Genomic DNA, 15,539 nt, shown 5'->3' on the forward strand with positions numbered 1-15,539 from the left:
GCCTGAAAAACATATAAATCTTTTTGGATCGTTGTTCATGATTACTGAAATACTAGAATATAAACAGTAGACCAAAACATACATGCCATGACCAAGCAATAAAAGAAAACAACAGTCTTCAGGCCCCCCCATAGAGAAATAGGCAAATTTGAGTTAAAAACAATGCTCCTTAATTGACTATTCTCTGTAGCCTTTCTCTTGGAAAGTTTCCTAGCCTAGAAGGCCACAACATAAAATATTCTCACTAACATTTTCATATTTCACATTACACACATGAAGGGATAAAAGAGATTAAACAAAAAAAAAATCAAAATTTATTTTATAGAGACCATCACATAATTTTTCAAAACCCACAATATACTTTCTATGAAATAACAAGAAATTTATAGGGAAAATTACATTAAAACTATAAATATCTAATTTTCATACTAATATAAGATTATGCCCAACAGTTGGTACATAAACAGTATCTTTCAGGTCTATTACAAAACTACCATCAAGAGTTAACCTAACTACTCCTATTATCTTAATCAAGCCTTCATTATCCATCAATGAGTCTCTGATTGTTGATGGATATCTTTATTTTTCAACTGCTTCTTATATTGAAAGCAATCTCTCTTCAACTGCCAATTTTTTCTGCAAAAGAAATATTTTCTTTCCTTTTGGTCATTTTGTTTCTGAATTTGAGGAGTAGTCCCCTTTCATTGATAATTTGCATATGTCCCATAACCTTTATTTTCTAATGCTCTAAAAGTTACTTTTCTACTTGAGATAGTTTCTGCTAAATAGGCAACTTCTAGCTTATTTTGATTTAATCTTTCTTCTTCTTGAACACACATAATTTGAACGTCATTCAAATTCCACTTTCTTTATGAGTATTATAAGCAAGTTTGAACTAACATACTGTGCATGCAAAGACGAGAATGAATTGCACCAAAAAAACCTTCTGAGATCTCCATGTCCATAGACATCGATTGATTTGTGATATCAATCATCTGCATAATATGGTCCCTCACAAAGCAATGCCTGTCATCCCTTATGGTCTGTAACTTTGTCATAAGAGTGATCACCAATGCTTTAATGGGACTTACAAATTGTTCTTCTTCCTTGCTCATGAAACTCTCAGCATTATCCTCATCAGGAATAGCACCACGTATAGTCTTACCTAGAGACCTTTTATAATCAAAAGGCTCATCCTGTTTAGTTTTTTATTTAGTAGCACTCTCATTGTTGGGTTTGGGATGTTCATCTTCAAGTAAGGTTAAATCAAGATCCAAAATGCCTAGAGTGATCTCAATCTTTTGCTTCCAATCAGAGAATTTAGATCCGTTTAGAGTTTCAATCCTGGCTAAGTATCCAGTAAGTGCAGAGGAATTTAGACCTTCCATGCTTTTAGAACAAGCTCACAAAACTGTATTTACCCATAAAACTGAGTAATTAACATTTCATTATCTTAAAATCAAGAACTTTTAGTAAATCGGTGCATCATCGCAAGCCCTCCTATGGGCCGAAATGATGACACTTAAACGGTCTATTGTTAGTGAACAATCAATCCTTATGTCTTTTATAGGGCTGGTTGATCACAAACATTATATATAATGAAGACATTACTCATTTGAGTTTAACGTCATCTAAGTCTGCAGTACTCACACCAACCACCCTATTCCGCCAATTTGTAGGCTCCCTGATGATTCAAACCTCTTTTTTTTATTATCAAAATAAATAAATAAATAAATTATTATTAAGAATCATCAAATATTTTAATACCATCCAAGTTCTCATGATTGTTGCGGTTACACAATCACTCCAACTTATTTGGTTTAAAATAAGGATTACCCACCCTTAATTGACTAAACCAATTTAACCTGGCTTTTACTTATTTACTATAGGAAAATTTTAGTTTGCTAATGGATAAGTGATTACACAAGAAACAATAGCAGATAAATTTGCAATCCATTTTAAAACGAAAATTCACATTTTCTAAATACTGCGATACCTTCTATCAGTACAGCCAAAACACTAATTGATATCTCATAACTGAAGAAACCATATAAGAAAAACATATTTTACATAAGAATCTTTAAAACGGAAACCCAAGATAAAGTTAAAAGAGCCCAAAAGGCTAATGCTCGAGAAAAATATTAACATTTCAACACAATTGCTAGAAGCATAAACCAACCTACTACATGAGGATGTTATTGTTGCATGTTCTCAACCATGGACTAGTGGTTCCCCAACACAATATGAACAATACAATAAAAAAAATTTGCGCAATCAAAACACTTTTTTTTTATTGCATTGTGCGTAATCAAAAACATTTACGCTCAAAACAAGCACTATGTGTGCAATCGGTGAAAAGTTTAGAGACAGAGAGATGAAGAGGATCCCAGGAGGAAAAAAAACAGAAAGATGACAACACGTCGTTTTTTAAAAAATTTAAAATTTTAAAGAAAGTGCACATAAATCCAAAATAAGGAAGGAGTGAAATCTCAAATCTTTAGAGAGAGAAAGAAAGGAAAACCCTTTCCAAAACAGGAGAGATAAAACTTTAGATTTAGAAAATGCAGGGTTAAGCACGGACTTAAAATGTAAAGAATGCGACTTGTCCGAGGCCTACAGGAGATGGTCAGAATTTGATGCCATTAAAAATTGCATATGAAAACTTATTTTCAGTGTTTATGAACAGGCCAATCATTGCTATGATACCACATATTACAAATTTACAGATTTAAAAACTTGAAAAACATGTAAATCTTTTTAGATCATTGTTCATGATTATTGAAAAACAAGAATTAAACAGTAAATCAAAACATACTTACCATGATCTAGCAATAAAAGACAATGGCTTGTCGTTCTAGTCTTCAAATAAGGAGATCAGGTTTCACCTCTTTTCTACTCCAAACTTTCTTTTCTACTACTTCTTTAGGGAGAATGAGCAACATCACCTTATATCTTTTTCTTATTATATTTCTTTCTTTTATCCTAACCTATCATAGGTAGTTATCTTTAAGAGAGAGTTGAGGTGATGGTTATCATTAACTTTTATCTTAATATTGGATAACCAATTCACTTAAATTATGAACAATATTACCCATATATAATTATCGTTAGACTATAAATGAGAGATATTTTCTAATACATAAAAGACTATTTTGCAGAGTCCAAATCCAGAATCGCCTGCTCGGACTAGGAATGGACTGAGATTGAACTGGTTTTGGGAAGGTATGCATATATATAATCTCTCTTCTACTTTCCTTTCTCTATTTGCTTTTTTCTTTTCTCTCTCCTTCTCTCTTGCCTTCTCTTTCTTAACTGGTATGGCAGCCTGAGCCCTTTCCCAAGTGATGGGCTCAGCTGCTGTCCCTGTTTTACTCTCTTCTCTCTCTTGCCTTCTCTTTCTTGACAGAGACGGCAGCCAGAGCCCTTTTCCGAGTGGTGCGCTCAGCTGCCCTTTCCCAAGTGGTGCGCTCAGCTGCCGCCTCCGTCTTTCTCTCTCATTTTCTCCCTTCTTCTATCTTTTATCTTCTCTCATTGATTGAGACGGCAGGCCGAGCCCTTTCTCAAGTGGCGAGCTTAGCCACCGTCTCTGTCACCTCTCTTCTTTCTCTTAGTCTTCTCTCACTAACTGAGACAGCAGAAGAAAAATAAAAGAAGAGATAATCATTTTGTTCTACAAAATAGTCATATAAACTTGCCTATGAGAAACAAAACTTCATTACCGAAAAACCCTACTTATAATATTTTATTTTAGCACTTGCTGCAAAACCTTGGTACTCTCTCTTTCGCTCTATTTTCACGCGCCTACTACCAAATTGAAGACGTTAACTACAGGAAACCCAAACCCAATCATAAGGCTATAATCTTTAATCAAAACGAACAGAAATAATTAATTAGTTATAATATATAATAGAATTCAGTAATAGTAATATAAAAATAAAACAAAGCATAAAATGACGTTTTAATAAATTATATTACTGCTAATATAATATTATTAATATAATAATAACATATAACCATAATAATATAAATCAACCATATACTATAAATTACAATAAAATAAAATTAATGTTATAATAATAATGATAATAATAATAATAACAACCATAATAACATGATAACATTAAGCATCAAAATGATAAATTAAGCCAATATATCCTTTAGAAGTTGCTTAAATAATAAAATGAAAGAATGACTTTTTTTATTTTATTTTAATGTTAGATTAAAATAAAAAAAAATTCATAATATTTTAGAAGTCGCTCAAATAATAAAAATAAAAATTAAATTTTCTTAAAAAAAATTTCTTTTTCTAATGTTATAATCAGAAATGAAAGCATAAAATATTGGGAAAAATAAAAATAATGGACATAATTTTGAAAACTATTTAAAAAGTCACAACTAAAAAAAATTCAAAATTCATAAAAAGTATCTCCAATGCATGAAGTGATGTACTTAAATTAAAATATTGAGAGTTAAAAGAAAATCAGGGTGGTTGTTTGAAATATTTTTAAAAATAAAAACATAGAAACGATTATTTTGGAAATTGTAAAAATTTTATCCATAAATAAAAAATAAACAGTACAAAACCAAATAAAGGAAGGCCTAAAATATTTAGACACAAATTTACCAAGCTTAATTTAACATAAAAAAGGAGAAAAAATTTATTGCATAAAGATAAATTATTTTCTTAATGCACAAAGAATCTAATGAGAGGCTAATAAAAAATACTGACTAAATAGAAAAAACGATACATCTTAATGATTGGAAATTCTATAGGAAATCTTTACGGTTAAATTTTAGTGTTTTTATAAATGTGCATTGAACATGATGGAAAACCCAATGAAAGGATAAAATAGCTATAGATCATTTAAATTAATAAATCTAAAATTGTAAACTCAGAAAAAATTAAAAAAATATGTTAATTACATAAATAAATTACCAAACATTTCAATTTAAAGCTAAATATAAATATAAAAAATTAGCTCAACACCTAAATTATTAGTGTCATCACCTAAACTAATAGCTCTATATGTTCTATGGACCTTAACATTATATTAAAATAAAACACGTCAGCCTATATTATCATAAAAGAGCCTATGTTAAAAAAATATGTTCTACCAAATAATTTGTTAATATATTTGTTTGCATCACATAAATTAAAAAGCAAAAGGTCAAAATGGAGTTCATTTTAAAAATATAAATTTATGTAATGCATGCCAAATATCGAGAAGAAATCTATAAAAAGTCTTTCTAGTGCCAATGTTGACGAATTTTGATCCCTAAAATGGAGTAGAATACTTCTATAACAAAAATTATATATCAAAGTATAATACAAAAAAATTAGTATAAAAATAAATAATACCAAATAATGAGTAAATTGTTTTTAAAATAATATGTTTAAACAGAAACCATAAAGTCTTTACGACCTTCAATATTCATTTACAATCAAAAGAGTTAGATAATTACCATGTATTTTTTTATCAATAGACAAGAAGCCACCATAAAAAATGAAAAATAATAAATATTAGAAAAAAATTAACTATACATTGACATATTAATTTTGTGCTTCCTTTAACAAGCATCTATATGTGCTTCCTTTAACAAAATCTTTATGGCTCTAACAGTGGTGGGCACATGAGGGATTATCATATATAACTCTTTCAAAAACTAACCATACCTTGTTGATTAATGCATCTTCTTTGATTGGGCCAATACATACTGTGATCATATGCTGTACCATACAAAAAAAAAGAAAAAAGTTAGCTGAATCTGTGTAAGAGATGATGGAAAACTATGACTTAGAGTTTTAACTAATAATTCCATAAGCATAAATTGATATAATCAATTGTCACGATGCAAAACATTGAGATTCTCATACCGTATCAACTCGAAGTTATGCGTGATACACATAATACTTAATGTAAAGCATACCTTATTAACTCGACGCAATGCGTGATACTCCAAATGGAAAATTTTATTAAAAAATTGTGCGAAAAATTGGTAGCTCCTATAAATTTTTTAATATCTTCTATTTCATGTCTATCTTGCAAATTAGAAAGAATATCTTCATCTATTTTATCTCTTATTGCACAACTCTTTTCTTTCGATTCTTTCTTGAATTATATTGGGATATATCTTTATACTATTTTTTATTTATTTTCTCTTTCATGTGTATCTTTCAAATTAGAAGGAATACCTTTCTATAATTTCTCTCTATCGCACAACTTCTGACCTCCTTGGATTATTCAAAGGTCTATATAGAAATCCATATACTCCTAAAATTTGTAGGTGCATAGAAATCCATGTAGGCCTCCTATTATTTGTGCGTACTCTCTCTCTCTCACATTCACATACATTTGCCTTATATATAATTAATGCAGTGTTTTAGAAACGTGGCCTCTCTCTAAAATTTAGGATTTCTCCCTATCTCTTTAGATATATACCTATAATTTAGGATCTCTCTCTAGGTACAAAAAAGAAACGTGGCCACTCTTTAAAATTTAGGATTTCTCACTACTATCTCATTAGATGTACACCTATCATTTAGAATCCCTCTCTTTAGATATACGCCTACTCATTATTTTTGGGAGAGTATTCTCTAAATTACACAAATGAAACCGACACTCTCATATATATATATATATCTATATATATATATATATATATATATATATATATATATATATATATATATATATATATATATATATATATAGGGATATTATAAACTTCACAACCCTTCAAATTACAAAGGTTCAAGATAGAGAGTTTTGTGAAAGGTGGATTTATTAATTTTGTAGTCTATTTTTTAAAAAAAGTTACTTTTATGGGGCAATTTTGTAAATATTACTACAAAACAAATGGTACTTTTGTCATCTCCATAATGGGTAAAATTGAAATTTAACTAAAGAACAATGGCACTCTACAAATAAAATTCTAGAACACTAACTTCCAAAATGCCATTGTACTTTTAAAAAATTTTCAAATTTGTTCTTGCTTAATGGTAAAGTTACCTATTTAAATAATTTTTTAATAAAAAAGTAATGATTGTTTTGTTTAATACACCCACCACAATCCCTGCTAGCTTGAACCTTTGTATTTTGAGGGGTTGTCAACTCTAGACAAACCCATATACAAATTCTAGATTGTTAAGAGCCTAAGCTCTATATAAACGTTTCCCTAGATATATATATATATATATATATATATATGGAATCATTTATATAGAGCTTAGGCTCTTAACAATCAAATTAGAGCCTACCTCAAAACTTTCACTATAAGAGGTTGTTTTGTTGCCCAAATATCATCAAATTGATCATCTCGACATCAAGATACATGGACATGAGAAAAGAAATGGATATTAAGTTATGGAAGTACTGCATCTAGTAATGCATTTTGGGACCTTAATTTTCAAGATTTTCATGTTTTCACATATCATCTTGATCTACACTATTTTTTAAGCTTTAAATTTTATAATTAAAGATAAAAATATATTTTAAGGCTATCATATATATATATATATATATATATATATATATATATATATATAGGCATAGTTTTTATAGAGCCAATGCTCTAAACAATCAAAGTAAAGCAAACCTTCTAGAAATGTGGTTTCAATAGGAGAAATCTTTGTGATAGCCATTTCATCTGTAAACGCCAATGGCCCGGATTGAATATGGGCTGATCTGACGATCACAGATGTCCGGTAGTGTTTGAATTTTAATTATTTTATTTTACAAATTCAAATCAGTTGAAATTTTTGCCGTTTTTTTTTTTTTTCAAAATAGGCGAATGTACGAAAAATATCAGAAAAATATTTTACATGAAATAAATTGACCAAAATACCCCTAAAAGTTTTAGGGGTATTTTGGTTAATTTGTTTTCATGAACTATGGTTTTTATATTTTTATTAGGTGTGCCTTGATGATAAGAACACACGCCTAAAATTTAAAATGCTTTGGATTTATAGAAAAAAAATTCAAATTCAAACACTATCGGATATTCGTGATCGTCAGATCGGCCCCAATTCAATCTAGGCTGTTGGCGTTTACTGTAGGTGTACGCCATGGGTTTACACAATCTTTTTTGATATATATATATATATATATATATATATATATATTAATTAAGTTTATCTACTATTTTTCTAAGTCCCCCTAAATCACAACTGCATAAACTCCTATTTTAATTTTTATTTACTTTTTATTTTTGTGGATTGCGACCGATTTGAACCGATCCTTTTTATTTTTATTATTGAAAGGTCAGGTGTACAATGTGGCCCACGGATCCCAACTTCTCTAACATTATGCACTTATAAATACAATAAGTTATTTTAGACAGAAAATCACGAATCCGACCGGTTGCGAAAACTCCAAACAAGGCGAATCACTAAACACCAAGAACAGACTAAAAGATTTCTTATCGATCCTTACGACAAATATGGAAGAATTGAAGGGCACTTCTTTATATTTGCATAAAATTTAATGTGAACTGGTAATCTAGTATAATGTTTATTGTCCAAGTAACAAATAAATTACATGCCCTAAAAGAATGAACAAAAGAAATTGAAGGGTACTTCTTCAATGTTGGTATATGTTAAAGTAAAAAATGGAGAGCAGGTGAAAGACGCCTTGGAGTGTAGAGGTCAACAACTCGTTTGTTGATGGGCTGCGTTGGCCTCGCGTTCGCCTCAGCTTCCTGTAACATAATTAGACACAATTGGTACTATTTATTTAATAGGCATCATGCAAAATAAATGGATCACTAAACTAGATAAATCATGCAGTAATGTATATATATAATTATGAAAGTTGAAAGGCTTACATCATGAACCGCAGCCCTCAAGAGCCTCAGCTGCTCTCTAGAGACCGTCCTCACCTGAAATTAACATTATCAAAATTTAAATTGGAGTGATTTACTTACTGACAATAAAATTTATGTAAAATACGAAATGCTCATCATATAGGTGAAAATTAAAGTAAGTTGGTCAACCCATATTTTGTTTTTAAAAAAAAAAAAATTGCCCTTCGATCGATCTGAATTTTCATTATTTCTTTTTTTAATTATTTAGTTGGTAGAGCTTGGGTAGTGCCCTGCTAACAAACAAACTAGTCCTTGCTTATGCTTGGCTACATTAGAGAATACCAAAAGAGGGGGGAGAGAGAGGTAGCAAGAGAGAATCAGTGTGCGAGCTTTGAACAAAGTCAGGTGGAAAGGGGCCAACATTGGGTGCAAATCCTGGTAAATCTCGATAGAGAGAGGAAATTGCAATAAAACATATTTAGGACGAAGATTTAGAGAGAGAGTCGCAAACCTTCTTGACTATATTCCATGCAACGCCTTGTGTGCATGGTGGAGTGGTAAGAGAGCCCATATATCTGTAATACTTTCTACTACCCATCTTTATGTGCCTTGGATCCACCACGCCCACTTGTGCTTCAGCATTTTTAGAATCCGCAATAGATGATATATTACCCATGAGCTGAAATGATCAAAGAACCGAATTCTTTTATTTCTTCAATCGCACACAAAATCGTCACAAATTTTGTTAGTAAAGCAATGAAGAGAGAGAAAGAAAAAGGAAAAGCATGTCGACCAACGTAGATAAATTTGGGATGGAGAAAGAGACGATGCTACATACTGTGTTTTCCAGTTATTTCTATCCCTAATTGAAAAATATTAAATTTTAAAAACGGTGCTGCTCAAGCAGATCTATAACGATTCAATCTTTAAAATAGATGGTCTAAATAATATGTTATAAAATATCATAAATAAGTTGGATTTTGAATTTAAAATTTGAAAATCTAAACTATGATTTGCATGAATCTGGAAAAAAAAAGTTAGTGGCGCGCGAATCACTTTTCCATGGAAAAGTGTTTAGGGAAGCATTGGAAAAGAGAAAGGAAGCAAAGTAAAAAGAAGAGCATTGAAGTTTGTAGGCCTACCGCAGACGGATAAGAAGCCTTAACAAAAACGGAGAGAAATCCTATTTTTAAATGGATTTTCGGCTAGAGACCATTTATTTTTTGGAAATGTATACGAGATCATTTATTTTTATTACAAGGAGCTCACAACTATTATTGATCATTAGATGTAAAATCGGGTGGTTAAGAATGGGCCACTAACTAGACACAATGTCCAAAATAAAAACTTTCAAATGTTATGACACATTTCCATCCATTAAACATTACATCCAATAGCTAGTAATGATTGTGACTTTTTTATATAAAAAATAAATAGTCTTCGGAAGGACGTCGACTTTTGCACTAATAAAGAGAAAACACTGTTAGACAATTAATTACCAAATAAAACACCGTTAGAGAGTGAGCATGATTACCTCCTTAAGAAAGGTATCAGGTCTGCCAATTTTATAGGTAATCCCAACCACCGCATTCTTCCCATCTTTGCTTTGGTGAACCAAGTGCACCTCTAAATGGTATCTTAATCAAACAACCCCCAATTTTTTCCTTCAATTGGGAAGTAAATGTGAAAAGCCCTAAAGTTTTGCAATAAGTGCGCGACAGGACAAAAAGGTCACAGACGGAATGATGTCAAAAGGACAGAGACCCATGCATTGCATAATTGATTAATTAATTTACCTTGAACCATTGAAAGTGTGCTCGGAGGGTGAATGCCAATGACATTGCTTCAGAACATACTCCGTTTGGTTTATTTCAAGTGTTCCAGCTCCACTTTTCCCCCACTTAAGCTGCCACATCAATTTATAGTTACACACATAAACAAGTAGAGAGAAAACAATGTTTAATTAAGTTCAAACAACACAATAATGTTTAATTAAGGCTGCGGTTTCAATAAAGTTGCAACCTTAAACAATCCAATTTAGGCATACTTCTAAATTTTATTACAACATGTAATTTTGATGTACAATTTTTTAGGATTATCTGAAAATGTATTTTCATATCTAATAATTAAATTTTAAATTTAAAAAATAGTTAAAATCATGTAGATCTATAAACATGTGAAAATCTTGAAAATGGACAGTTTAGATAATGTGTTGCAAGATGCATTATATTTGCGACTCAAAATTTCCTTTTTTTACACATTCATACATCTCGATATCAAGATGATCAATTAGAACGTCTTTTAACATTAAAACAACCTTTTTCGATAGATTTTGGAGGTGCATTGTACTTCTACAGTTGCAACCCTATATAAAGTTTTCCCTTGATTAAGTTCAAACAACACATATAGAGAGAGAGATACCGTTATATCATGGCCTCTGTTCTTTAGGATTGCTTTAGCGGGCTTATATTTTCTCTGTAATCGCCCCAAATTTGGCAGAACCTCCACCCTTTCGTGAAGCAGGTCAATGGGAGACTGCATATCCCCATTGCTACAAGCCCTCCATTCGGGATAGAGCTCGCCCCAGTGCTTTGGCCCCCTTTCACTGTCCTCCAAATAATCAAATTCTCTCTCATCCTCTACCATTCATCAAACAAAAACTTCATATGAGAGAGAGAAAACATCATGTGAGAGAGGATACAAAAGTAAAAACCAGAAATAAATTAGATTTAGAAGGAAGAGAGGAACAGAAGAAATTGCAGGACGATAAAAATAGAAGGAAAACAAAAACTGCAGTATATAAAGACAGAGAGAGAAAATGGGTAGCAAAGATTACCAACTTCCTGTGAAGCCGAAGGAACGGATTGTGTTATGATGAGAAAAATAATGACAGAAGACATGAAGCAAAGGGTAGGCTTGCATAGATCCATGCCGATCCTCTGTCTACACAATGTGTCTCTCGCTCTAACTCGAACGAATTTGTAAGCATTTATAGCCTCGCCCCATGTAATGCATATATGCCGTGCACAAAGATTTGGTCGGCGGGTTCTTCTTTCGTAGACGAGGAATTGATACCGATAAAGCAACAATAAACTATGATAGGGTTTTCAAAATCCGTACCACCCGTGATGACTTCAATGAATTCTCTATTATTGTTCTTTTATTCTTTTCTTGTGTTGGGACTAATAGGGTATATCTTTCAGGCTTTTTTTTTCTTTTAAAAAAGTAATTCAATGGGGAAAGTGTGAAACCATGCCATCTAAATGTAAAAGGTGCAGTAGCGCCGAGGCTCTAAACAATTAAAGTAAAACACATTTTCAAATAGGGTCGAGAAATCTTACTCTGGTCCTTGTGCTAATACAATAGTCAATGAAGTAGAAGCTAGCGGTTTATTGGAGGGAATTAAATTGCTTTTAAATTTTGATACAGAAAAGGTTATTAAAGGGGATTCAACGAATATTATATCATTGTGTAATATAGAAGCGCGAGCTCTTTGGAGACTCTCTTCCCTTTTTCATGAAATTGGTGACGTTCTTCAGTCACTTGATGTTGAAATACTTCATTGTTACCATGAAGCAAATGCTGAAGCTGATTCTATTGCCAAGGGTGGTCCTTTTCAATCCTCATTGGTGATTACCAAATTTGTGTGATGTATCTTTATGTATTTCGTTCCCCTTGTAATTTCACTTTTTTCCATAAAAGTCATGTGTTAATGTTAAAAAAAACTAGTTTAAATATTGGAAATATATGTAATAACCTTAAAAAATATTTTTTATCTTTAATTATAAAATTTAAAGCTTCGGAAATGGTCTAGATCTAGCAGATCTATAACAACATGAAAATCTTGAAAATTGATGGTCCAAAAATGCGTTACAAGATGCACTATTTTCGAAACTTGAAATCCATGTTTTTCTCATGTCCATGCATCTTGATGCTGAGTTGATCAATTTGAGGATATTTGGGCATCAAAACAACTTCTTCTAGTGAAATTTTTGATTTGGGCTCTAATTTGATAGTTCAGAGCTTCGGCTCTATAGGAACTTTTTTTAATTGTAAAAGCAATAATATAAAAAATAGGGAGATTTACATACATACAGGGTTAAATTTATAGAATTACCAAAATCTACTAAATTACTCTTTGATCGATATTTTTAGAATTTACATTGAGATTCATCTTTTTGTATTGAGTGGAAATCAGTTTGGAAGACTCTTTGAACATAGAAAAACTGATGTTTTTTATTTCAATAAATATACCCAAGTAGTATGAGGACAATCATCAATAAAAGTAACATAATGTTTACAACCATCATAACAATCGACTGGGGTTGATCCCCACACATCAAAATGTATCAAATAAAGTGGTTTCTTTAAAACATGTACAGAAGACTAAAAAGGAAATATTGTATGTTTTGAGACTTTTGAAACTTAACAAGAATGAGAGTTTAAAGATAGAAAATGCATTAAGATTTTTCAAAACTTTATCTGAAGGGTGTCCAAATCTTCAGTGCCACAATTTATTAACATCAAAATTATCTTGACTGGCAACCAAAGCCTTATTCTCTTGATTAAATGATTTTTGCCCATGAGACAATCTTCCTTCACCAATCTTCTTCCCTGTGGCCCGGTCTTGGAAAATCACAGAGTTGGGAGAAAAAATAACATTGCAATTCATGCTTTGATTAATTTTACTAACAGACATCAAGTTTGAAGAAAATGATGGAACAAAAAGGACTTCAGAGTTTTGTGACTTGGAGAAGAAATTGATCTTACCAACACTATGGATATGAATTAAAGAACCATTAGCAATAAACATAGGATTTATATTTTTATTATTTTTTAGGTTAGATAGACACTACAAATTACCAGTCATATTAATTGTGGCCCATGAGTATACTATCACTGAACCAGACAAAGGTTCGATGGGAACAAATCCAGCTATGGAGTTATCAACGCTCAGCAATAAAACAACCTGCTCTAATACCATGTAGAATTTACAATAAAAGAAATAGTGTTGAGAGAGAAGAACCAACAATACATATATATGGTTCGGCCGTGATGCCTACGTCACCCGGAAGTAAACCAGTATCTCTGATTTACCAAAGATTTAGAAAAAATTTTCATTACAATAGTAATCCCACAAAATAAAAAAACTCAATAGTAATTCCACGAAATAAAAAAACTCAATATATCTTGTAATATACGAGATAGAAAACACAATATATGGTTTCTATAACTGTGAACAAAAGCCAAGGGAGGAGGAAAGATGGCGTAGGTTATGGTGTTGAGCTACTCTTGCAACTATCGCTGTTCGGATTCTTAGAGAGAGAGACACACAGAAAAATCAACTTTGGACAATTCATAGGGCAAAAGCTACAGGTCAAACATGGGAAATAGTTATCGGGCCTGGGGCAGGCCATTGAAAGCCCCGCCATTATCGGGTGGGCCTGGCTTTTAAAGGGCCGAACCAAAATGCGTATAAACATTCTTGTGTCTCTCTTTCAAAAATGGGTTTTGGAGAGAGATGTGGACTGGTTTTTGGAGAGAGAGATGGACTAGAAAATGGGTTTCTAATTGGATTTTTGAGAGAGAGAGAGCGGGGACTTGGATGCCTTGACGAGAGAGAAAACCGAAAATCTCGAATTTAATTATGAGATAAACAACCTTTTTAGTATTTTCATTCCTCAAAGGGGTTTTAAATTTTTTAAAAATTAATTAGTAAAATAATAATAATAATAATAATAAAAACTGGGTCAAGCCTGGAATGGTTCGGGCTAGGTCCAATAGGCCTAGTAGGCTTTCTTGTCTGGCCAGGCTTTGCATAAAATTCAAAGGCCTTACCAGGCTGGGCTTGGTTTCTAAATGAATTTCCGTCGGGAACGGGCCATTACCGCTTTTATTTCTATTCCGGGACTTACCGGGCTGGCCCAAAACAGTTTTGGGCCTTTTGGTAGCCAGCCCGGCACACTGGCAGCCCTAGCGTGGATAGGAGCGTTCCAATGTATGGCCAACCATGAGTTGTCTCGGTTCTAAACCGATCGTCTTGATACGACAACTAACGAAATCAAAACGTTCCGTCTGCGACAATCTGAATATTACCTTATTTATCACATTCCTTTAATACCTCGCGATTAACCCAAAAAAAGTCACATTGAACCGGTTTAAAAAATTGGTGACCCGATCTGCTGGAAGATATAACCATAAACGATAGGAGCCTTCCAATGTAGGGCAAACAATGTGTAGTCTCTATTCTAAACAATCTTCTTCATACGAACTAACGAAATCAAAACGTTCCCTCTACGACAATCTGAATATTACCTTATTTACCACATTCCTTTAATACTTCGCCATTAACCCAAAAAACAATCTGAATATTACCTTATTTACCACATTCCTTTAATAGTTCGCCATTAACCCAAAAAACAATCTGAATATTACCTTATTTACCACATTCTTTTAATACTTCGCCATTAACCCAAAAAAACTCACATTCAACCGGTGTTTAAAACATTGGTGATCTTATTTGGAATAGATGATGTCACGAATCAACATTGCTACACAATAAATTGTAAAATGTGATTCTGACGTCATGACTTTTTAAATGGGATATATATTTTCTTTAAACTTTAGTGACCCACTCAAACCACATGGCTTTGCCACTTCATCATACCCTGCTACTGCTTGAAGAGATTGAGTAAGTTTTATAGGGTTTTGCACTCCTACTATTTTTCGAAGTGGGA

The 15,539-nt window shown here is 32.0% G+C and overlaps 1 protein-coding gene across 1 annotated transcript; it reads right to left on the minus strand.

Moving 5' to 3' along the window:
- Positions 1–8,479: 8,479 nt before the first annotated feature.
- LOC148782497 (alpha carbonic anhydrase 7-like) lies at positions 8,480–11,425 on the minus strand. The gene is made up of 6 exons (XM_088865332.1): positions 11,224–11,425; positions 10,599–10,708; positions 10,337–10,439; positions 9,314–9,481; positions 8,824–8,877; positions 8,480–8,697 (listed from the first exon to the last, which is right to left on the minus strand). The coding sequence occupies exons 1-6, from the start codon at positions 11,341–11,343 to the stop codon at positions 8,596–8,598; spliced, it is 657 nt and encodes a 218-aa protein (XP_088721458.1). The 5' UTR covers positions 11,344–11,425; the 3' UTR covers positions 8,480–8,595.
- Between the last annotated feature and the right edge of the window lie 4,114 nt (positions 11,426–15,539).

Source organism: Amborella trichopoda, chromosome 4 (genome assembly GCF_054954075.1).
Source record: "Amborella trichopoda isolate Santa Cruz 75 chromosome 4, AtrichopodaSantaCruz75HAP2 v2.0, whole genome shotgun sequence".
In the NCBI taxonomy this organism is placed as follows: domain Eukaryota; kingdom Viridiplantae; phylum Streptophyta; class Magnoliopsida; order Amborellales; family Amborellaceae; genus Amborella; species Amborella trichopoda.

Bases quoted from the DNA above. Each gene is read 5' to 3' on its own strand.
- LOC148782497 (XM_088865332.1), bottom strand. From the start codon at position 11,343: ATGCAGTCTCCCATTGACCTGCTTCACGAAAGGGTGGAGGTTCTGCCA. The intron at 8,878-9,313 runs GTTTGCGACTCT...TGTTAATTTCAG, and splicing joins CATGGAATATAGTCAAGAAG to GTGAGGACGGTCTCTAGAGA. The intron at 8,698-8,823 runs GTAAGCCTTTCA...ATTATGTTACAG, and splicing joins TGAGGGCTGCGGTTCATGAT to GAAGCTGAGGCGAACGCGAG.